This window comes from Orcinus orca, chromosome 2, assembly GCF_937001465.1.
Source record: "Orcinus orca chromosome 2, mOrcOrc1.1, whole genome shotgun sequence".
In the NCBI taxonomy this organism is placed as follows: Eukaryota; Metazoa; Chordata; class Mammalia; order Artiodactyla; family Delphinidae; genus Orcinus; species Orcinus orca.
In genome coordinates, this window is record NC_064560.1 from 104,125,354 (window position 1) to 104,148,425 (window position 23,072).

Below are 23,072 nucleotides of genomic sequence, written 5' to 3' on the forward strand. Positions count from 1 at the left end.
TGGGGAAAGGGGTGAGGGGAGGGGCAAGATAGGTGAAGGCTATTAAGAGGTACAAACTACTAGGTATAAAATAAATAAGACACAAGGATGTAATGTACAGCACAGGGAATATAGCCAATATTTTATAATACCTTTATATGGAGTATAATCTATAACAATATTGAACCACTGTGATGTTTACCTGAAAATAATATAATATTGTAAGTCAACTATATTTCAATAAAAATAAATAAGAGAGTCTGGGTTTTCAAAAAATTGGATACCTTGTGCTAAAGGGAGTGTGATAAATAAACAATTGTCTAATAGTTATTTACACTTCAAACCTGAGTTATCATTTTCCCAATGCAACAGGGAAGCCCAAGAGGTTGGACAAAGTTTCCAAGCATCACTCATGTTTATTCAATCTTGTAATCAGATGTTTTCTTATCAACCTGATTTGATTTACCTTGACATGGAAATGACTTCCTTCCCCACAACTGCTCTTCTTTCTAAATAATTTATATTCACACTGAACAATGCCAGAGAAATCAAAGCCACCAACAGAATCAAATTACAGTAATACATGGATACACTGATAACTAATAATACTACTCAGCACTTCTATAATATTTCTCAGTCTGGAAGACATATAGATTCATGTCTTTTCCATAAGAAAAGGAAATCCTTCTAATACCCCATTGACTATTAAAGTTTTGAGCAGAAAAGTGAGTTACCTAAGCAACAGACCATAAGAATCAAGGACCCATGTAACAATTCAGGGTGGTAACAAGCAAAATGTATGACAAAGTTCATCAGTGATACACAAAAACTGCTTTTGCTTAGTAATTGGTTTTAATAATAATCTACCCATGTTATTTGATAACATGCTTGACTGTGACTATGGTTAAATTAATGGAGCCAGATCAAAGCTTTACTGTTTTTGGTTTTTATTTCTGTAGTGTCTATAAAAGGCATCAATGAAAATCATTTGCTACCTGCCCAGTTATATATATGCACATTCACTCAGGCAAACACACACTTGTATTTCTTCCAAAATATTTGCACAGAAATAATGCTCTGATTCTTTACATGTCTGTCAGTCCTGCTAACTCCACCTCAAAAATGTAGAAACTTCAAATTGTTTAAAGATGGTTTCATTCAAACCTAACCTTATGTGAGCTTGGTTACTAAAACAGTGTGATTTCAGGATATGTGGACAAGTTCTGCTATCCAAAAACTAGATATCCCACCTGTTTGCCAAAGCCTAAAATGACTTTATCAGCAGGAAAACTTGTCACTGTATAACAGAATAGAAAAGGCAAAAATGCAAATATCTTCAAGAGATACAGCTTATTAACTGAAAATCAATTACAATAAATATCGGAGTCATTCTACAAATCAATGTTGGGAAGGGCAGGGGATGATGAAGGAGAGAGCGGTGACTACAGGGCACTTAATAATCAGAAGACATAGCACTGCCAGCCCAGAAGACTGCGGGTGAGGGGCTGGGGTGGGGGGTAAGAAGATGATGATGGAAGCCCCATTCACTTCGGCACAATTTTGCCCAGATATTTTTCAACATGCACAGAAGTGTGTTTGCTCACTCACTGCTGTCACTAACAATAATTTCTAACCCAATTCACCTCACTGTCTGAGATCATTTATAAGGTCTCTCAAACCCAGGCATTCTGATTGCAAATACCTTCATATTGTTCACAAGAGGCTGTATAGTAATTAAGAGCAAGTATCTGCACACTGGCTCTGATTAAGGTGACTCAGCTACGTAAATGACTACTAAACTTAACGGCCTAAGTAAGTCTCTATTACCTCCTCGGTAAAACGAGGGCATTAATAGTCATGACCACAGGTCTTAGTTTGGGTTTTCCCAGAAGTAGAGATTGGGAGAAGAACATGAGGATAAGTAGTTTCTTTGGGAGGTGGCCCTGGAAGCAGGAAGGAGAAGCAGTGAGAATGAGGCCGAGAGGGAGGACAAAGCCAATCTAACGGTGCATCACTGGGGCTGCTGCAGACAACAGCAGGCCCTCCAGAGCTGTGGTCTCCTGAAGGGTAGAAGGCTGCAGCATTTAGCTAATAACCACCCAACCCCCCTGCTTGAGGATTGCTGATGGGAATCCCTGAACACCAGGGAGACTCCAAAGCAGAAATTCAAAAGAATGAAGGCACCTGCCTGAGGTGGGAGGCTGTCAGTGAAAGATGAGGCCGAGCGCCCATGCTGTGGGACATGACGGCTGCAGCTGAAATCAGAGGAGGGCTCAGGTGAGTGACCTGGAGTTCCAGAGACACCTGCTGCACTCCCATTGGTTTGTGGAGACTTAAGTTGAAAAACACATGCAAAGTACTCACTTCTGTTACATAGTTTGAAATGAATAAATGTTACTTGTTATCTTTAATGTGATGACTCCTTTCATCTTCAGCTTATTAGTAGTACTAATTAACAGCTACAAGTTAAATACTAATTAATTAATAAATAGTAATTGTCATTAGTCATCCAGTGATTTAATTATATTTTCTGTCTTCACTTCTAATTATAATTACAATGTCCTTCACAGTATACATTCAGGTAAATGCTAATAAATATTTTTATAATAAATAATTGAATAATAATATTTGACTATAAGCCACAATGCCTCTTACTACAGTTAGCTCAAGAAATAATTTGGTTGTTTTTTTAATTGATGTATAGTTGATTTACATTGCGTTACTTTCTGCTGTACAGCAAAGTGATGCAGTTATACATATGCATGTATTCTTTTTTATATTCTTTTCCAGAATGCTTTATCATAGGATATTGAATATAGTTCCCTGTGCTAAACAGTAGGACCTTGTCATTTACCCACTTTAAATATACTAGTTTGCATCTGCTAACCCCAAAAGAAATAATTTTGAATTGACCTGAATTCGATGGTAACCCTATCAAGGAGAGAATCCAGATCTTTGCGTCTTAGGTTTTCTCCCTTCCCGTGGCCCTAATTCTGAGCTCATCACACTTCTAGCACTCAATAAATGCTGTTGGACTTACTTGGTTCTCTTTGTTGAAACTGCCCTGAGGCAGTTTCAAGTTAACAAGTTAGAGTTCAGGCAGTTGCTTGTTTTTGCGTTCCATGGAAACATCGATAACTATAGTTATTAATACTGTGTCCAGCGCCTTGTGCCAAGCTGCCTATGCCCAGTCTTCCAAGCATTCAAACCACAAAAATAATCACATAACTGGTCACTTCCCAAAGTTCTAGATGGTTTAGTTCAGTTAAGAAACATATGGGAAAGTAATTGTAGCATTGGACTTCTGGCTCGAATTTCTCAGAAATAGTTTAAGATCAAAGGAAGAAGTCTTTACGATTTTTAGGTAGGTTGGCTCCCTACTGAGTACTTACTGGTTTGGCGGAAAACCTATCTTTTCTTTTAAATTTAGTTTAATTTTTATTTATTAATTTTTTTAAATAGGTGACCAACTGTGGAATCGGGTAATGATATCTTTTCTTTTTTTCATTTTTTTGGGCTGCGTTGGGTCTTCTTGCTGCGTGCGGGCTTTCTCTAGTTGCAGTGAGCGGGGGCTACTCTTCATTGTGGTACACAGGCTTCTCATTGTGGTACCTTCTCTTATTCTGGAGCATGGGCTCTAGGCATGCAGGCTTCAGTAGTTGTGGCTCACAGGCTCAGTAGTTGTGGCTCGTGGGCTCTAGAGTGCAGGCTCAGTAGTTGTGGCGCACAGGCTTAGTTGCTCTGTGGCATGTGGCATCTTCCTGGACCAGGGATTGAACCCGTGTCCCCTGCACTGGCAGGGGGATTCTTAACCACTGCACCACCAGGGAAGTCCCTTTAATTTTATTTTTATCACATGGAGATACTATTATTATTTACATTTTGTCAGTGAGGAAACTCAGCCACAGAGAAATTAAACAACTTGCCTAAGATTGAACAACTTGTAGGCTGACTCCAGAGCCCATGCTTTTAACCACTCTGTTAGGCCCCCTCATTGCTGGTCACTGATAGATACTGTGACAGATGCCAGGGCACACAGCACAGCCTCTGAAGCCCAGGAGCTCACCACCTATGAGGGGGGCGGCAAGCAAACAGGCACTTTCAGCACAATGAGCTCACTGTTTGTCTGGACCTTGTCCTAAAAGTACTGCAAAGGTGGTTTTTTTTAATAGATTTTCAGGTTTGTATGTATCTCTGGATACACAGAGGTGACAGGTTGTGAGGGCAACAGGGAGAACCAGAGTAAAGAGACAGGAAGACTAGTTAGGAAATTCTAGCAATAGTCCAGGCAAGAGATGATGGTTGCTAGAATTAGGGGAGACACAAGGAGATAGAGAGAATGTGCCGTGGTTGAGAGACAATTAGAAGGTAAAATGGTCAGAGCTTATTAAATGACTGAATTCAAATTCGAAACCTTTGGCAGAAGCTTCCAGTGAGCCAAGTCTTAAGTCCTGTGCTCAAGCCAGGGCTGCCAGGGGAAGGGAGAAGGAACTTCCAGCCACCTGCAGCGTCTGCAGCAGGACACAGGGCACTACTTCCCTCCAAGGGCTCACACACTCAGGAACATCAATAAGAAAGGAATTCAGATGGTTGGCAGCCCAAAATGAGACAAATGTCCATAAAGTGTGACAAGGAAGCGTCCAAGAAGGATGACTTCCTGACCTGAGCAAACAGGGAGATGTGGTGCTATTTACTGAGATAGGAAATCCAGGAGGAGAAACCGGATTAGGAGACAGGAAGAAAAGAGTTGGATGCTAGGCATGATGAGTTTGAGACCTACAGATATGCCATTTGAATGAAGTCCTACAATTCATTACGGCCGATCCCTTTCAATGGCTTTCCATGGTAATCAGGGGAAAAAAGTCCCAACTGCTCCACAAGACTCAGAAAAATCTGGCCTCTGGATATTGCACCAGATTGGTTTCATACCATTCTCTGCCTTGCCTGATTAACTCCAGCCACACCAGGCTTTCTTTAAGTTTCTCAAATACATCATACCACTTTCTGCCTTAAGATCCTGGTCCAATCCACTTCCTCTGCCTGGAATGTTTTTTTTCTTTCCCTTAGCCTACTTCAAGGTATTCATTCTTCAGACTTCAGATCAAATGTCATTTCCTCAGGGGAGTCTTCTCTAAACTTCAAATGATAATATGCCCTCTTAACACTTTGTACTTACTTCTCCAGCAGTTAGCCAAGTTCAAAATGATGGATTTGTGTATTTTTGAAATTTAAATTCATCACAACCACTTAACAAAGACGAAGACCAAATAAGATTTGTTAGTACTGTATCCCAGATGCCCAGCCAGGCAATTATATACGTAGTGAGGAATAAGTGAACCAGTCGGTGAATTAATGACTGAAAGAATAAATGTATAATATACATTTGGGGAAGGGAGAGTTAGCTCAAAGACATTGATTTGGGACCATCAACGCAAAAAAATGATAACAAGCCAGTGGAGCGTATGAAATCATTCAAGAAAGAGTAAAAGGAAAAAAGCACTTAGTATCTATTATTAACTATTAACTGTTAAGCATTTCTTAATGTGATCCATGAATCATACTGCATTGAAATTAACTAAAGATTTGATCAAGGAATTTATATTTTAGTCCAAGTGCTCCCAAGTGATCCTCATGCATTCTAAAACCTGAGAACCACTAACTTTAAGAATCAGCAGAGAAATACCCTTGACATAGCCCCAGAAGTTTGTGTTACAGACCAGGTGTTCGAAAGTCCAGAAGGAAGAAGCATAAATGTACACAAGTAGCTAAGAGCATGCTGTTGTGCACAGAGCACCAGAGTAGGATTCAAAAGTCCTGGAGTTGATATCTGGCCCCATCGCTTGCCAGTTTTACAACCTACAGAACTACTAGTAATTACCTTAAGGTAACAGAGACTTGAAGAGGTTGGCTCTCTCACTGGTGTTTTATGAGAATTAAATACATGTGATAGTTAATTCTAAAAAACATGAAAATTGCTTTATGTGTTTAGAAAATGCAAAGGGAATGTTGATCAACTTGGGAATTTTCCTACTGATTTTCCTCACATAGTAAAACACCACCCTGTTAACATTGAGTGAATTCACACCCTCTGTTTCTGTTCATGCCCACGTGAGTGTGTGTGTGTCTTCAACTGTAATCACTAAAGAACGAAATAGAAAACGAAAGCCATGGGCTTTCCACAAGACATCATTAAGCATCAGAGAACGTGTTAAAGAAAGGGGAAGCTTAACCTACATTTCTGGGAAATAATATCATATTCAGTCTGTCATTTCTTGTTGCCACTATTACATGCAGCCAACAATTTCTTTTATCACAAATTTCACAGAAATGGTACCTGGATAATCACGTTGCCTGTAATAATATCACGTAAAATGGAAGACTGGTCTGATAGCTCGAGTACTGGCTTATGATTTGGGAGAACAGCTTGTAACTGTAGCTCTGCTTACAAATCCGTGCTGTCGGGTAAATCAACGTTTTGCCACCTCAGGTTTCCATCTTATAAAGCTGAATAGCAATACTTAATTTCTAAAATCCCAAACTAGGCAGCAGTGAGTAAGCACACAGAATCTGGAAAATAAATGCCTAATTCTAAATCCTGGTTCTGCTACTTAGGTTTTTTTTTTTTCTCCTCTTAGAAGAATTACAGTGTCTCTGTTTCTCATCTATAAAATGGAGATGATAATAGTACCTAGCTCATAGGATTATTGTGAGGATTATATAACTTAATATAGTATAAAATATTTAGAATAGTGTCTGGCACATAACAAAGCACTCAATAAGTGTCACCTGTTATTAAGCTACCTACCTTATGGGGTTCCTAAGAAAATTAATGTGTGTGTTTGTGTGTGCCAGGGCTACATTTAAAAATAGCCACACACACATCAAGTTTCATACTTTGAAACGAGTACTATCCTTTTTAAAGTAGTAATCATGGTTGAACTGGAGAAGAAGTAAGGGATAAGTTGGGGGCAGTGAAGATGATTGGGGGGAGTAGAGAGAGATACATTTATTCTAAATACAGTGACATTGCTCAAAGTATCTTTGGGATCTTTGGGGACTGCCTACAGAGTCATATCACAGTCGCTGGAATCTGCTGAATGTTAGTCATTTTTATCCTCTAAGGGTTTCTTTTATTTTTGGAAGTAGCAGAGACCCAGCAGGAACCAAGTTTGATGAAAGAGGTGGTTGACAAGATTCCATAACATTCCTTTCCTTTTAAAATGAAGAAGAAGAGAATGCACACCATAGGTTGGAATAAACCAGGGTGAAGAAGTCCATTAATGCATTTAGTTCCTTCTGGTCTTGTAGTCTATGGAGGCAACCTAAGCTAATACCTTATCATGCGGAACAGTTCTGTTTGCGGTCAGGGTATCCCGGCAATCTGAGGCTCAGCATCAAGTCATTCTGCCTGCAAATTGGGCTCAGTCCTTGGATGCCAGTGGAACAATCAAACTTTTTTTTTTTTTAACCTATATTAGAGACTCATTCCTGACCATGGACCTAAGTTCAGGCAACTAGGTCGCTAGGTCACTCTCTGGATGACGTATTTCGTATATCAATCCCGCTGGGATTTGCTTTCCTCTTTTTTTTTTTTTTTGCGGTACGCGGGCCTCTCACTGCTGTGGCCTCTCCCATTGCGGAGCACAGGCTCCGGACTCACAGGCTCAGCGGCCATGGCTCACGGGCCCAGCCGCTCCACGGCATGTGGGATCCTCCCGGACCGGGGCACGAACCCGCGTCGCCTGCATTGGCAGGCGGACTCTCAACCACTGCGCCACCAGGGAAGCCCTGCTTTCCTCTTAATAATTCCCATTCTGGGATGTTCAGATCCTTTCCTGGTCCCTAACCAGGTAACAAAGGTCCAATAAAAAACAAGACTTCCTGGAGAAAATTGTTGCCCACCTCATGTCCCCAGTTCTCTTTGTTTCTGGCTGTTCTGTACCTCCCCAACTGATAAGCACAGTTAGACTCTCGATGTCTCGGTAGCCATCTGTAGCCTGAGGTATACTTCCCAAGCAGCAGATTTTCTTCTGCTGCACTGAACTTTCTCTCCTCACTTCCTCCTTGGATTTATCTCAGAGTCTGAATCACCCCCGTGGGTATATCTATTTCAGGTCCCAGCTCCTCCAATTCTAATCTAATCAATAACAATTGATTAGGCTATACTTTGCTGTGTCTTACACCAGACTAGAGAGTTTCTTTATTTTATTCCACACCACATAGAAAATTCTCACATGATTCACAATTTCTATAGAACATATCTATTTGAACCTGCAGAAAGTGTATGAACAATGACATTAGCCAAAACAAACAAACATAAACCTATCCATCTGAGATTTTGACGTAATACCTTTTCTTGAATCTCTGGAATTTGGAAATCGCACTGCAGGCTTTGAAGTGATACTCTTATTACAATCTGGAAATCACCATCTTTCATCGTCAGTTAATATTTCCCTTGAAAAATGTGTTTTTAGTTTCCCTACAAAGACAAGTGTTCCAGGTATATAGCTAGGAGCCATTAATAATTATAGTAAACAAAATCTTTGAACGCTGCATTTTCATTATTCCTGTTAATAGCCGGCTTTCGTGTATCCTTGTGAATTTCTTCCCTACCTCCTGTAAAATGCTTTCATTTCTCAAAAACTACTATTATCGGCACTTCCTCACTCTTAATAAAGTCTTTTAATGTGACAAGTGTCACCCTTACAGATTCTGTAAACTTCTTAAAAATGTGATAATATATCATCCCAAACTATTATCACTCACTTTATGTTAACAGAGATCAATACTCCAGAAGCTAACACAAAACTGGCTGACCTGAAAAGCACAACTTGGGCTCCCCTGGTGGCGCAGTGGTTGAGAGTCCGCCTGCCGATGCAGGGGACGGGTTCGTGCCCCAGTCCGGGAGGATCCCACATGCCGCGGAGCGGCTGGGCCCGTGAGCCATGGCCGCTGAGCCTGCGCGTCTGGAGCCTGTGCTCCACAACGGGAGAGGCCACAGCAGTGAGAGGCCCGCGCACCGCAAAAAAAAAAAAAAAAAAAATATATATATATATATATATATATATAAGCTACGTCCTTTCATGACAAGACTTGCCCACACCTGCAATGGGATGTCATGGAAAGAGCATCAGATGCTGAATTCTATCATACGTACATCAATTTCCATCAATACTCTTATTAGCTGTATTTACAAAGTGGGGCTAATACTACCCAACAAGGATTAAATATGTACTTAAAATTTCTAGAGGTGAATAGGATAGGAAGGTGTTAAATATATGTTGGTTCTGTCCCTATCTCTTAGCTCCATCTTACTCTAGCATATACTCTTAAGACCTCTGGGTCCTCTTGGAACATACCACTATGACCTCTCTCCCCACACAACTGATTTATAAACACATTTGTATTCTGAGTCCCAGTCCTGTCTCCTAGAAGAATTACTCCCTTGGGTATTTTGGGCTTTCTGTCTAGCAAGAAGTAGAGATGCCAGCTGTGTCTAATGCCTGTAAGGGCCCTTGGCCACTTCACGCTTCACAGGTTTCCTTTCTAGATCATAATCTATTTCAAAAACCAAGACAATCACTTTATATCACAGGTAATTCTAGAGTATTTAGAAGCAAACAATACTAAACCAAAAGTGTATTGCTATGCACAGCGTTTTAATAGAACATTTTACAAATGGGTTGCCTTCTGCTATTACCAGTACTGCTATACTTGCCTTGAAGAAGGATGTTTCAATTTCAAGGAATACGTATATTGTTCTCTATATTTTAATGTGTATAAATTACCAAAACCTTTTCATAAGTGTAATAACCTACTGCTCTGGAGAATTAGAAAATCATTCTTCATTTTAAGAAAATTATTCCCACGTTTTCTTAGACTGATTCTATCTCTTCTAATTTGAAAAGAAGAGATGAAACGACACTACATGGGAAGGTATAACATTTGCTGCACAGTGCTTAGCAGCACTCTTAAATTGTGCTATGATGCTCACCTGCGTCAGGCAGCATGTTAAAAAGGCAGACCCCATCGCTCCCGACCTAGACTCTCCGTAGGGGAGGCCCAGAGGCAATCAAACATTTACGAAGCACCTCGTGATAGACAAACTTGGGCCAACAAACCTCCAAAACTTAGTTGAACTATTTATTCTTCAACATTAAACCTGGAATTTAAGTAAATTCAACTAAGTTTCTAGAGATGTATAAGTTACACCCTCATAGAAAGAAAGATGTGATTAACGGAGCCAAAGGAGTGAAAAGTCCTGCTTGCACTCTCCATCACATTTTCCCTATTGCACTATATTAAAATATATCTAGTAAAATTGTCTTTTGGATGGAAAGAAAGAAAACTAAAGTTTATTTGAATTCTAAGAGTTCTCCACTTTGTATGGAACTAGATAGCCAAGCAACTTAGAAAGGAGTCTGGCATTTAGACTAGATGAGATAAATAAATATGTGTGGACTAGATAAATTTGCCAGATACTGGGGCAGGCTCTGGCATGACAGTAGCAACAGAAAGAGAAATTCACTCATGAACTTTATAATCTGTCTAGGAGCAGCCTCCTTCAGAACCTACAGACAGCCTGGAAATGGCATTTCAAAACAAAACAAAATTTTTGTTCTCTGCTAGAAAAATTTGCAAACTGACTTTAGAGTCAGGTAAAATGTACTCAGACTTCAGAACATCATCCTTCAAGCAGTTGTTGTACACTATTTATTGGGCTCTACAAGCCTTGATTTATAAGATGAACCATGGATTTGAAGTAGAAAAACTGGGAATGAACTATTTCATAACAAAACCCTAGTGCCTTTCCTATTAGTCCTGTTTTCTCATGAAAATCCTTTAGCTGGAATAAGGCTCACGGCTAATGCCACCTCCATTTTCATCATGTTTCTCCACCTTCAAACATGAACAAAACAATCTTTGAGGTGAGTAAGCATATAGCTGCTCTAAATAAACAAATTAGCCATCTATTCAATTCTGGATTCACCCCCTTACTAACTGTATGACACTGAACAAGTTATGGAAGTTTTCAGCATCTCAGTTTCCTCACCTGTAAAATGAGATAATAATGGAATCAAATTCATAGTGATGCTGTAGGGAGCAAAGGGATAAAAAGCAGATAAACTGCCTGGAATGTGCCTGGGATATAGTAGTGCTCAATAGTAAGTTTTTATCTCTAATCATACTTCTGAACTGACAGGAGATAAAGTCATAGTCTTAGCAATTAAAGGTCACAGTTTGGATTTGGATTTGGGTTTGACTTCAAAGCTTGTGCTTTTTGTTTAGTATCCTGCTTCCCTTGATTCAGGCATTCATCCAAGGTATTAATTCAGTGCCATCTCTGTATAAAGCACTGGTCTAGGCACAGTGCAAATGAAGGGATGAAAAGACAAGACCTCTGGCCTTCAGATTGCAGTTTAGAAGAGAACATGAGGAATGCACATAAATTGTCATTATATAAGGTGGAAGCCAGAGCCATAAGAGATAGATACAGGGGAATTCTGAGGAGATAATAATTAATTCCAGTTGATGGGTGGTGAAGGGCTAGAGGTAGGGGATCAGATGTTCATCACCATGGTGTGGGTTTCAGGCCAGCTACACAAGCAGGCTCCAGCAACAAAAGAATATGGCCTCATGGGGGTTCTGGCTACACACAGTCTAAAATCTCTTTCCCCACTGGCCTGCTGTTCAAGGTGAAGATTCTCAGAAACACTGGTACCAAACATCCATGTACACTGGGGTCTTTAAAAAAATCCCTCTTGGGGCTTCCCTGGTGGCGCAGTGGTTGAGAGTCTGCCTGCCAATGCAGGGGACACGGGTTTGAGCCCTGGTCTGGGAGGATCCCACATGCCGCGGAGCAGCTAGGCCCGTGAGCCACAACTACTGAGCCTGCGCGTCTGGAGCCTGTGCTCCTCAACAAGAAAGGCCGCGATAGTGAGAGGCCCACGCACCGCGATGAAGAGTGGCCCCCGCTTGCCACAACTAGAGAAAGAACTCGCACAGAAACGAAGACCCAACACAGCAAAAATTAATTAATTAATTAATAAAAAATAAGGAATGATATTTTTTAAAAAAATCCCTCTTTACCAGGACCCTGAAGACAAAAGCTGAAATAAATGATTCGAATTTATGAGCTAACATTTCCATCAAGCAATGACAGGAGAACCGCATTCCACATCGTTTACAGCAAGAGCTCTAAGGTCCAATCTTGCCAGGTTAGTAATGGAGAAAAGGCAGCACTGCTACCTAATGGTGACTGAGTGGTCATGGAGAGAAAAATCTGTTGGCATCTACCCAACGCCCAGTAAAGCAGATGGCTATGGACATGAAACCCATCACGACGACCGGCAACTCATTGGGATGCTCTGAGCCGGGAAGGGGCCTGAAAAATGCCCTTCTTTGGCTGCCCTTCCTCATGAAGCATATTGGCAGCACAGGAGGGGGACAACTGCCTGACTGCTGCCAAAGGGAGAAGAGATGGCCTTTAAAATCTAGGCTACCGCAACCTCCTGCGTAGTCAATCTGGCGCCTTTCAAGCAACCAGAGAGCATCTTAAAGACGGGTGTATGATTTCCTTTAGGATAAATGATATCCAACAGATTCCATTCAAAGCTGGCTCATAGGATAACAAGCCAAGCTCCAAGACTTAGAGGGGTCTGAGTCCTCTGTTGTCAGGCCTGGTGTGTCAGGTATGTGATACCGATTGTTTTACCTTCTTAGGATTCTGAAGTAGGTGGTGTGTGGATAACCAAGTGTATTTATGTCTTCTGAGGATAAATGCCATTGAATGACTAGGATTGTTAGCTATGTAAATGGTCATTATCAGTAACAATCTACCTTGCAGAAGTTTGCTAATTTGGGATATTTTTTAAGTTAATGAAGATCCACTTTTTTCTGAAACGTATAGTTTCATTGTATTTATAATATTGCCTAACATTTCAGATACCTTAACCAGTTAGCATTAAAACATTCATGTATTGCATCACAACAAACAGATACACAAACATATACACACACACTGCTTATTCTTAATATGCCTTTAAAGTAGACCTCTCTGAATCCATAGTAAGTAAAATACACTGTCAAAAAGCTGACCTGTATTTCAAGAAACAATGAACTGAGTTTCAGTAATAAGAATATCTAATATTAAAAGTCACTCTGAAATAAGATAGACATTATTCCAATACGAATTACATTTACATAAAAATTTTGACTACTTGGCCTTTTCAAATCAATTTCAAAGATAGTTGAGAACTTTTCCCTGAAAAAAATAACAACCAAAAAACACAGCTAATGTACCCAAGATGCCCTTGACTTATATTGTTCTTTAAACAAATTCCATAAGATATGTTGTTTTATATGGACAGAATTTTAGAGCAGAGAACCCTTATAGTTATTTCACTTGTTTTAGGGCCTGAAACAGTTTAACCATAAAGGTATCTGATTATTCAATGATCCACCCATGTCAACCAGAAAATGGCCAGTTTGGAGTAGTATCTGATCACAATTTTGCTTAAGAAAAAGAAGCCATAATCAGCTACCAGCTGAATAAATTATTATATTATTTCATAATAGCAATTAACACTTGATCATATAAATATATACCTTTATGGAGTATTATGTACAGTCAGTATTTTAAAGATGACAATGCCATAATCAAGGAAACCATTAACAATATGTAATTCATTAAAACTGAGATTATATCAAACTATCCCAAAGATATAAAGAGATAAGCATGCAAATAACATAAATGGTAAGGGACTGAGGTAAGTGCAGATGAAGTTTGGTTGATAAATAAAAAGTCAAAAAAATTTTATTTACATGCAGCTACTTTTCCAAAGTATACGATCCAAAATTGTTCCCCCAGGAGGTCAAGTAAAACTATTAGGTAAGGTACTGCTTTCATTTCCATAATGGGCAAGAGACTTCTACTCCACTCTTTAGGAGGAAGCTACTCAACTCTATCTCCTTTATCCTCCAAAAGAGTGACTTGTGACCGCTCAGGTACAGCCTGAGGGTTTTGGCTCTAGTACCCTCCCTCCGCTGCATCGGTAGGTAGTGAGGGAGGTTGTGGTCCTCCATGGTATGGGCTGGGGTTGGCTGTGCAGAACTAGCTTTTCCTGCTGGCAGGCTCCAAAGTATAGATTTGATGGGAAAAGGAGTGGGAAATCTGGGAGTCCATCCTTCCTAATTCTTTAAGATTAATTTTATCTTTCTCCCAATCCCTGTAAAACCTAACAGGACCAAAAAGTAGACCCCAGGCTGCTCTTTGATTTCACTCATCCTTCCTTTGATAACTGATGCAATAAAGTTGGGAATATGAAATGGGGTTTTTGCTTAATCCTAGCACAGAAATGTTGAGCCACAGAGTATAGGGCTTATGACCTATTTGAAAACACTTTGATTTTAAATCATCAAGCCCAACTTGTTGGGGGAGTTGAGTAAAATAAAATCCTTCTCAGAATAAACATGCAAATTCCTTGAAAGTAAATTCCTTCCCCCAAGAGTAAACATAGAACATGCTCTAAAGAACACCACCCAATGGTAAAACACAATGAGCTCATAATGTAGCATTTAAACATAAATACCTCCAGCCAGGATCTTCTCTTCCAATTCTGCCATTTGCTTCTTATAGGCTTTCCAAGCTGCTTCTTTGAAGGAGGGACGAATCTTCTTTGGCTTTATGATTTCCAGGGGCTTTTCAGGGATGTTTTGGTTTTCATCTTCTTTTATTTTCATTTCAGCTGATGTTTCCTTTAAGGGTTCCAATCCCCCTTCATTAGCCACATCATCTTCCTGCCCATCGTAACCCTCATCTTGTGGGGTTTCATAAGGTGTTTCATATGAAGGGTGATCATATTCCTGAATTTGTTCATCTGATTCAGTAATACTAGTCCTGTTTTCTAGCTTAGCAAGGACTTGTTCCATCACCTCAACATAATCTGTTTCATTATCAGCCGCTGGTTCACTATAGTCCTCCTCATGCTCTGCTTTGTAGTAATAAGGCTCTGTGTAGACATCAGAGTCAAGCGTGGTACTTGACTCATTTGCAGTTGACTGGGATAATGTTCGAAATCTCCCAATTAAGGAAGAGCCGCTGTCCTCATACCCACTGAGACTCTGTGTGCTTTTGTTCCATACCACTTCCAAGGCTGATTTAGCCCTCTGTAGTGTGGATCCAAATTTTGGGAAGCTGAAAGCCTTATCAGTAAGGTCAATGCTTAATCGACTATGCCAAGATTTGGGTGGGGCATCCTCTGAATCATCACTTTGCAATTCACTTTGACTTCGATACATCATGGACAACTGGCTTTGGTTTTGGTACAGCTCATTAGAATTAGCTTCCTGGTAAGAATTATATTGGCCAACCCACTGTCCTTGTGGTTCATTATCCAACCCAGGGCATGGAGATGAGCTGTCATCTTGGGTTAAATCATAGCTCTCAGAGTCATCGTGAAGGACACTGTGGCACTTTCCCAAGTCTTCTAGGTCTTTATGGTAAACATCTAGTTGTTGATCAGATAGACTGTTTGTGTCATAGTCAAAAACTTCCTGGGTGGATGAATCTAAACCTAAATCAGCTCCTTGCTCTACTTGATTCCATTCCTTCCATGGAGAAAGATCTTCATGTAAAGAGAGCTGAGAATCACTGTAGTGACTCTGGTCTCCAGATGCACACACCATGCTATTACTCACTCCACTGTCCACAGTTTCTGCGTTCTCAATTTCACTCTGTACTTGGACACCCTGAGAAGCCCCATTCAAACACTGATCCTGAGGGCTGTCATACAAGGTAGGCGTGCCATCCTGTTTCCTCTGCCAAAGTTCCCGGTCTGAAGACGACAGGAGGGAGCTTCCATTAGTTCTAGTGAAAAACTGATTTTCTGAAAAATCCTCCGAATAAGATCGACACAATCTGGAAAAGTCTGACTCAGAACGACTAAGTTTAGTGGTGAAAAAATCACTCTGTGAGTGCCAGAGAGGTGTTGCGTCTGCATAATAGGTTGTGGTTTGCTTTGCCAAGTTATCCGATTCTGGCAAATACAAGGAAATTTTATCATATTCTGATTTATTTGCAATTCTGCTGCTACTAGAAGTTTTATTCTTGGCTCTAGCATTGTGTGATTTTGAACTTGACTTGGAAGCACTTCCTTTTGTTGGAAACTCTGACTTGGAAAGCACAGCATAACTGTTTCTATTGAGGTCAGATTCCAGCTCTCTATCACTGTCATCAGGTGACTGCCAACTGTTCTTCTTGATTTTGGGCTCTGGAGTAGACAGCTTTATATCCATGCTCTCATATGTCTGGGAGGATGGTATCCCTCTCTCTTTTCTTTCTTTGATGTCATGAGTAAGAATATCTGTCGAGATTCCGATGCCTGTTCCTTTGAGTTTATATGATTTTTTTAAGACGGAATCCCTTTGCTGAGGGGTTTCAAAATACACAAGGATGGGTCGAGGCTTTGCATTGGGGCAATCCCTTTGGTGTCCTATCCTCTGAGCAAATTCAACTTTAATAGCGTTTGGTGCATCTGAAAAACCCATTTTATCTATGAGAATTTGGTACACTACACTTTCAGTGTATTCAAATCTTTCTTCGGGCACATTTAAGAATCTCAGGCTTGCCTTGCTACCCATGTGACCTAAATGTTTAATATAATCATGGATGTCTCTGGTTTCCCTCCGAGACTGGACAAACCCTGTACGGAGCTGCTCAATTTCACTTTGTACAACCTCCACGCTGCTGGAGATCTCATCGATAGAATGCTTGAGAGCATTGACATGCCCTCGGAGTTCAGAAAGTTCGGTTTCAATCTGACTTATTCCCTGAAGTTCCTTAAAGATCATTTCCATGACATCCTGTGTTTGGCTAATGCAGCCAGAGGAACTGAATCCGGCCTCCAGGGCACTGGTCTTTGGGTTTCGGGCAGTTCTGTCCAAAGATTTGCTTCTGATTCCCCAGGTTTTCTTCACTGTGCTCAACTCTGAATCCGAGGAGACACACTCTTGACTCTTTTTCCATTTCCTCAGTTTGCGTAAAGCTCCTAGTTTTAAGCTATGCAGAGTGCGTTCCCCATCGGAGCTCCCTTCTGAGGGTGCCAGGCTGCTTGAACTCTTCCTGTTGCGTCTAACTGGCATCGTGTGTGTTGACTGTGCCTGGTTTTCTGTACTGCTCCTTAGTTCACTGAGTGATTCTGAGTAGGAACTCTCGATGGAAGATAACTCCTGAAGGATATCCTCATTCTCACCACTGGTTATATGAATATTTTTCTGGAGGCCATTGGCAATAGCTACTCGGTAACTGAACGTGGGGGAGAGGGAAAATTCTTTGTTAGCCTTGTCTTCTTTAGTGGATAAGTTGCGAGCGGATGAACACTTTGCAATCTTCTTTACAGTGCTTTTCAAGGTATTAGAAAATTTAGTGGGTTTGGTCTGGCCAGCAATAAGAATGTCTTGATCCTTTTTCAGCTGACGATTCTCTTTTTTTTTGGTTGTATTTCCCAATTTCTTTGCAAACATTCCTTTGCAAAGCTTATGGATGTAAGGTAAAATCAGGCTCTTGAAAAGATTAGCCACCATGGAGAGCAATTAGTGCAAGCTTTTCTGCCCCAAAGAAGTAAATAAGGTATCAGGATGGAAATCTGTAAATCCAAGGCCAGCATCACTGTTCAGATGTTCTGTGAATCACTGAAAATAGCAGGAAGAGCCGCTGTGTCTCTGCCACAATGTCAGTGTCCTGGGAAAACCAGAAGCCAAGCTCCATTTATGAAAGACATTCATTCACTCTTGGAGGAGGGGTTTCGTGAATCGCTTTCATTGCCACATAACTTCATGCAGTACCTAAAAGAAAGGAACGTTAAAATGAATATCAGAATTCAATCCTAGATTTACCCCATTTCCAACATTTTTCAAAGCTATTCAAGATACACAATGTGTGAAAAATCGCAGAGGGGACAGGGAAATATCTGAATTTCAACACAGTTACTTTTAAAACAATTAGTTAAAGCAAATCAGAACCAATAACTATGTTTAAATTATAATTTTCTTTTCCTAAATCACTTATGGGTGGACACAATTAAAATACTAGTAAAGGTAATAATAATTATTTAGAAACTGTTGTGTAAGGTGACAGGCAATTTAAAAAGCTATATTACCTGCATGGTCTTATCATTTCCACTTTATATCTTTTCTTACAATTACATTTACTTCTACAAACATAAGCATTTCAGTTTAAATGTATTCCCCCCACCTCAAACATTTAAAATTCATCAAATTAATATTACCCATGTAGGTAAGATTTTTTTTATTCGGATAATCTAGTTATTCTAGGTGTTCAATGATTGATAATTTCTTAAATGATGACTAAAGTAATTCAAGTAAGAAAACATTTTATGTGATGACATAAATACCAAGAGAAAATACATCTTGTCTAGGCATCAAATTTGTCAATGGAGTATCATGAATTGAAAAAAATAGTTATATCAAATTTAGGCATTGTAGTAACAATAACAACACAATAGGAAAATATATTTGAAAATGAGGATAACACATCTCAGTTCTGAGAGGATGTGGCTTGAGAGAGCAAAGCCACCTTAGGCAACCAGTGCAGCCTTGTGGCAGGTGGCAGGAAACCCAACCCCAGGGTTAGGACCATGACTGAAGATAGAACACCAAATCACATAAACAAAATTGTACCACAAATGAAACATGTCTAAAGATAATCAAACACTGGTTGAATATAATTCATCCTATGATTTGGTATTTTATAATGCAAATGACCACACAAGTAAATCATATTTGTGATAGCTAGTTTTTTGAATTACGTGAAGAAGAGGAAGACAGTTTACATTAATTTTGCTGCTTTCCCAGTACTGTGCCTTGTATGTGGTAGGTATTCACACACAATTTTGTTGAACTGAACTTACTATTTTATCACTGAAATATATCACAGAATAATAGTAATGACCAAAAGCCTTTGTTGCTATCAAACTATGGATTTGGGTAGATAAATAATCTATTTAATTCTTTAAAGAATACATCACAAACTGCACATTGTTTTAGGAGCCTGATGTCTATCAGCTCCCTCCACTTGGAAATCTGCCAATTTCACTTTACTAGGGTCCTGCAGGGACTTGAGGAATACATTATCTGGCCAGGAGCCAAGCTTCATAAGAGATAGGGCACTGCAATAAGAAAGGGAAGCAAAAAAGATGGAGGAGAGAAACAGACAGACTCTAAACCCATGTCTTCCAGGTTTCATAAGCTGTTAGAGTCTAATTCTGCTTGTCTGAAACAATTTGGTATTCATTCAGAATTACATGCCATGTTTTCTACTAATAAAAATTGCAAGAAATTAATTCCTGAATTAAATTCAAAAAATATTTATTGTATTCCTATGTGACCTCTCCTTGTGGGGAAAAAAAAGACTTTAGAAAGTTAAGTAATGGAGATATATGTATACATAGAGCTGATTCACTTTGTTGTACAGCAGAAACTAACACAACATTGTAAAGCAATTATACTCCAATAAAGATGTTAAAAAAAAAAGAAAGGAAAGTTAAGTAGCAGTAGGGTAGATAAATTATTTTAAAACCAACTTTGATAAAATAAATTGTTCCACTAATCACTCAATCTAAGATCCTGGGTCTCTCAAACCTGGAAACAAATATCTGCTTTTTATTTAAATGAACGCAGCAATTTTGTCAATGCCTCTAAAGTTTTCATGAAATTGTGTCTAAACTTCTTGACCTGCATTACTAGTTCAGAGCTATTGTTCTAGACTATAACGGTTGGAAAATTTTTGAACAGGAAAATTCAATCTACATTGAAGCCCTGCTTCAAAACACAAACCCGTGGACATGTCGGCATAGCTGCACAGACGAACTCACTTGCTCTGTATTCCAACCATACAGAACAGCTTGTTATTCACTACAGGCTCTACGCTATTTCACACCTCAGTAACTCTTCTATTCTCTCTACCTAGAATATCATTCATGTCTAGCTCTTCCTATCTGTAAAAATTGTGTTTCAACTTCAAAATCATTTGTCCAGTGAAGACTTCACTGACCACCCACACTGAGCTTTTCTCTCTCTTTGCCACACTCTCCCACAATCCAGTGCATGAGCAATTCGAATTCTTCTGTATTATAATCTCATTTCTGTCTCCATCCACTGGACTATGTCCTCTTTAAGGGTAAGACTATGACTTGCCCAATTTTAAACATCCTGAACCCAGCAGACATAATAAACATTCAATAAGTGGTTATTGAAGAATTGGTTCAAAAGGTACAATGTTTCAGTTATGCAAGATGAATAAGCCCTGGAGATCTACTGTACATCGCAGTGCTGTTAGTTAATAATACTGTATACTTAAAATTTTGCTAAAAGGGTAGATCTTATGTTGTGTTCATATCACAAAATAATAATAATTATAAAGAAGAAAAGGCAGGAGGAAACTTTGGGTGATGATAGATATGTTTACAGCATAGATTGTGGTAATGATGGATATGTTCATAGCATAAATTTTGGTGATGATTTCACAGATGCATACTTACCTCCAAATTAACCCACATTTCAGCTACTTATTAATGTCTTCACCTGGTTGTCTAAAATTAAACTCCATACAACACCTAGTCATTTTCCCAAATTAGTCTCAACTAATATCATATCATCATAGTTATTAATTTACCCAAGACATATACCCAGGAATCATTCTAGATTCAATATGATCCATCCCATATCCATACCTGATGTATGTCCCCTTATCCCACTAGTGATGCCTTAGTTCTGAACTCCACAATTTCTCATCTGGACTACTACAGTTGTATCCTATATGGTCTTCCTAGCTCTAATTTGGCCCTTCTCTCAAATCCTCCTCTCTAAAATTAATATATTTAAAAGATATAGGGCTTCCCTGGTGGCGCAGTGGTTGAGAGTCTGCCTGCCGATGCAGGGGACACGGGTTCGTGCCCCAGTCCAGGAAGATCCCACATGCCGCGGAGCGACTGGGCCCGTGAGCCATGGCCACTGGGCCTGTGCATCCGGAGCCTGTGCTCCGCAACAGGAGAGGCCACAACAGTGAGAGGCACGCGTACCGCAAAAAAAAAAAAAAAAAAAAAAAAGATACAATTCCTTCTACGTAAGACATTACCTTTCTCAGCAGTTTCATTTCCTGTCACTCCCCCAAGCACATCTGCCCAAGGCACTGAAGTAGTAACAGTTCCCTGATTACCGTATTGTTGCCTCACCAATATGTCCATGCTGTTCCTTCTGCCACCATCCCTTTCCCCTTCCCTCTATCCCCACATGCCTCACTCATGAATATCTCTATATATTTATCTATGTATCTTAGATCCAGCAGGGATCAGCATCATCTTGTTGCACCTCTTCAGAGCCCAGCACTTCCTCCTCTGTGCTCCCACAATACCTTGAATGTACCTTTGTTATGGTAACTTACAATACAGTAATTATTTATGTGAAATATTTTATTTATATGTCTATCTCCAAATCTGACTGTGATTTGAAGGGCAGAGGCTATGTCCTGTTTAACTTTAAATATCTATGTTACTTGATATGTAATCGACTCATAATATTTGCTGGACAAATGAATAAATATATGAACAAATGAATGAATGGAGAAACAACAAGCCCATGAATTACTAGATAAACAATAAAGATACAAAGAAGCCTGAACTAGCTGAACTGGGCCTTAAATGATCCAGAGAAAGAAAATCAGTATAAGCAGAAGGCAAGTATCCCAAACATTCATGTCGTGTCCAAAGATGGAGAAGCACCCACCTTGGAGAGAGATGGGGACTAAAGGGAGATGGGTCTGGATGGGCAAAACCTAAACAGAATGTGGAAAGGTTTGAAACTTAGGTTTAGAAGTGCTATTTGATGAGGAGGCACTAACGGTTATCGGTTTTCAGCACGGCCTCTGGATTCCAATTACCTGCATTGGAATTCCAGTTCTCAGACATATTACAATAGTTGTATGAGCTTGAGAAAGTCACTTCTATACTGCCTTCACTTGTACATTTATTAAATTGTGACAGAAATAGTACCTCCTCATGGGATATCTGTGATGAGTTAACACATGTGAAGTTCTTAGAACAGTATTTAAAACAGAGCAAAGCCCAGTACATATTAGTTGTCATGAGAACGAAGAAGGCTGTTGAAAAGATGCAAGAAGTAATGACGGAAGATTCATAGTGTGGTATCTCTTGTGAAAACTAAGATAGATAGAAGTAGGAGGAAACTTAGGAATCCTGCTAGGTTGGAGGATGAGATGAAAAAATATAGCATATATTTTAAAGAAGAAACTGGAGGGGAAATGGAGAATGCTTTATACCTCTATGGTCCAGTGACAATTTTCCAATATTGAAATCTCACCTTCCTAGTCACTGGGTTCTCTCTCTCTCTATCTCTGTCTCCATCTTTCTCTCTCTCTCTCTCTCTCTCTCTCTCTCTCTCTCTCTCTTACAAAGCCACAGCTGCCTTGCTAAGGTTACTGAGTCTCAGATATCAGGTGGGGTACTTCCTTTAGACAAGTGGCCAGGGTAGAGAAGGAAGCTAACATTTAATGAACACCTGTTATGTTCCAGAAGCTTAAACTATCCCAATTAATCCTCACAGAAACCTGTTGAAGAAGACATTATTATATGTCCATTTTACAGATGAAGAAACAAGAGGTTCAAAGAGATTAAAAGATACAGCTAAAGTTACACAGCTAGTAAATGGCACCACGTTATCCTCCTTCCCAATAGCTTCCACCAGAGCTTTATGAAAGATAACTAAAGCAAAAAGATATCTTGGGACTTCCCTGGTGATATAGTGGTTAAGAATCCGCCTGCCAGTGCAAGAGAGGTGGATACGAGCTCTGGTCCGGGAAGATCCCACGTGCTGTGGATCAACTAAGCCCGTGCACCACAACTATTGAGCCTGCACTCTGGAGCCCACGAGCCATGACTACTGAAGCCCGTGCACCTAAAGCCCATGCTCCGCCATAAAGAGAAGCCACCGCAATGAAAAGCCCGCGCACCGCAATGAAGAGTAGCCCCCGCTCGCCACAACTAGAGAAAGCCTGCGCG

General features: G+C 39.9%; 1 protein-coding gene across 2 annotated transcripts in view; it reads right to left on the minus strand.

Annotated features, from left to right (window-relative positions):
• Positions 1–23,072, minus strand: part of UNC13C (unc-13 homolog C) — a 790,070-nt gene that overhangs the window by 560,043 nt on the left and 206,955 nt on the right. For both annotated transcript variants that reach the window (XM_049705963.1, XM_049705964.1), the window contains one exon: positions 14,571–17,823. In XM_049705963.1, the coding sequence (XP_049561920.1) occupies positions 14,571–17,562 (2,992 nt within the window). In that variant the 5' untranslated portion in view covers positions 17,563–17,823. The remainder of the gene's footprint in view (positions 1–14,570; positions 17,824–23,072) is intronic.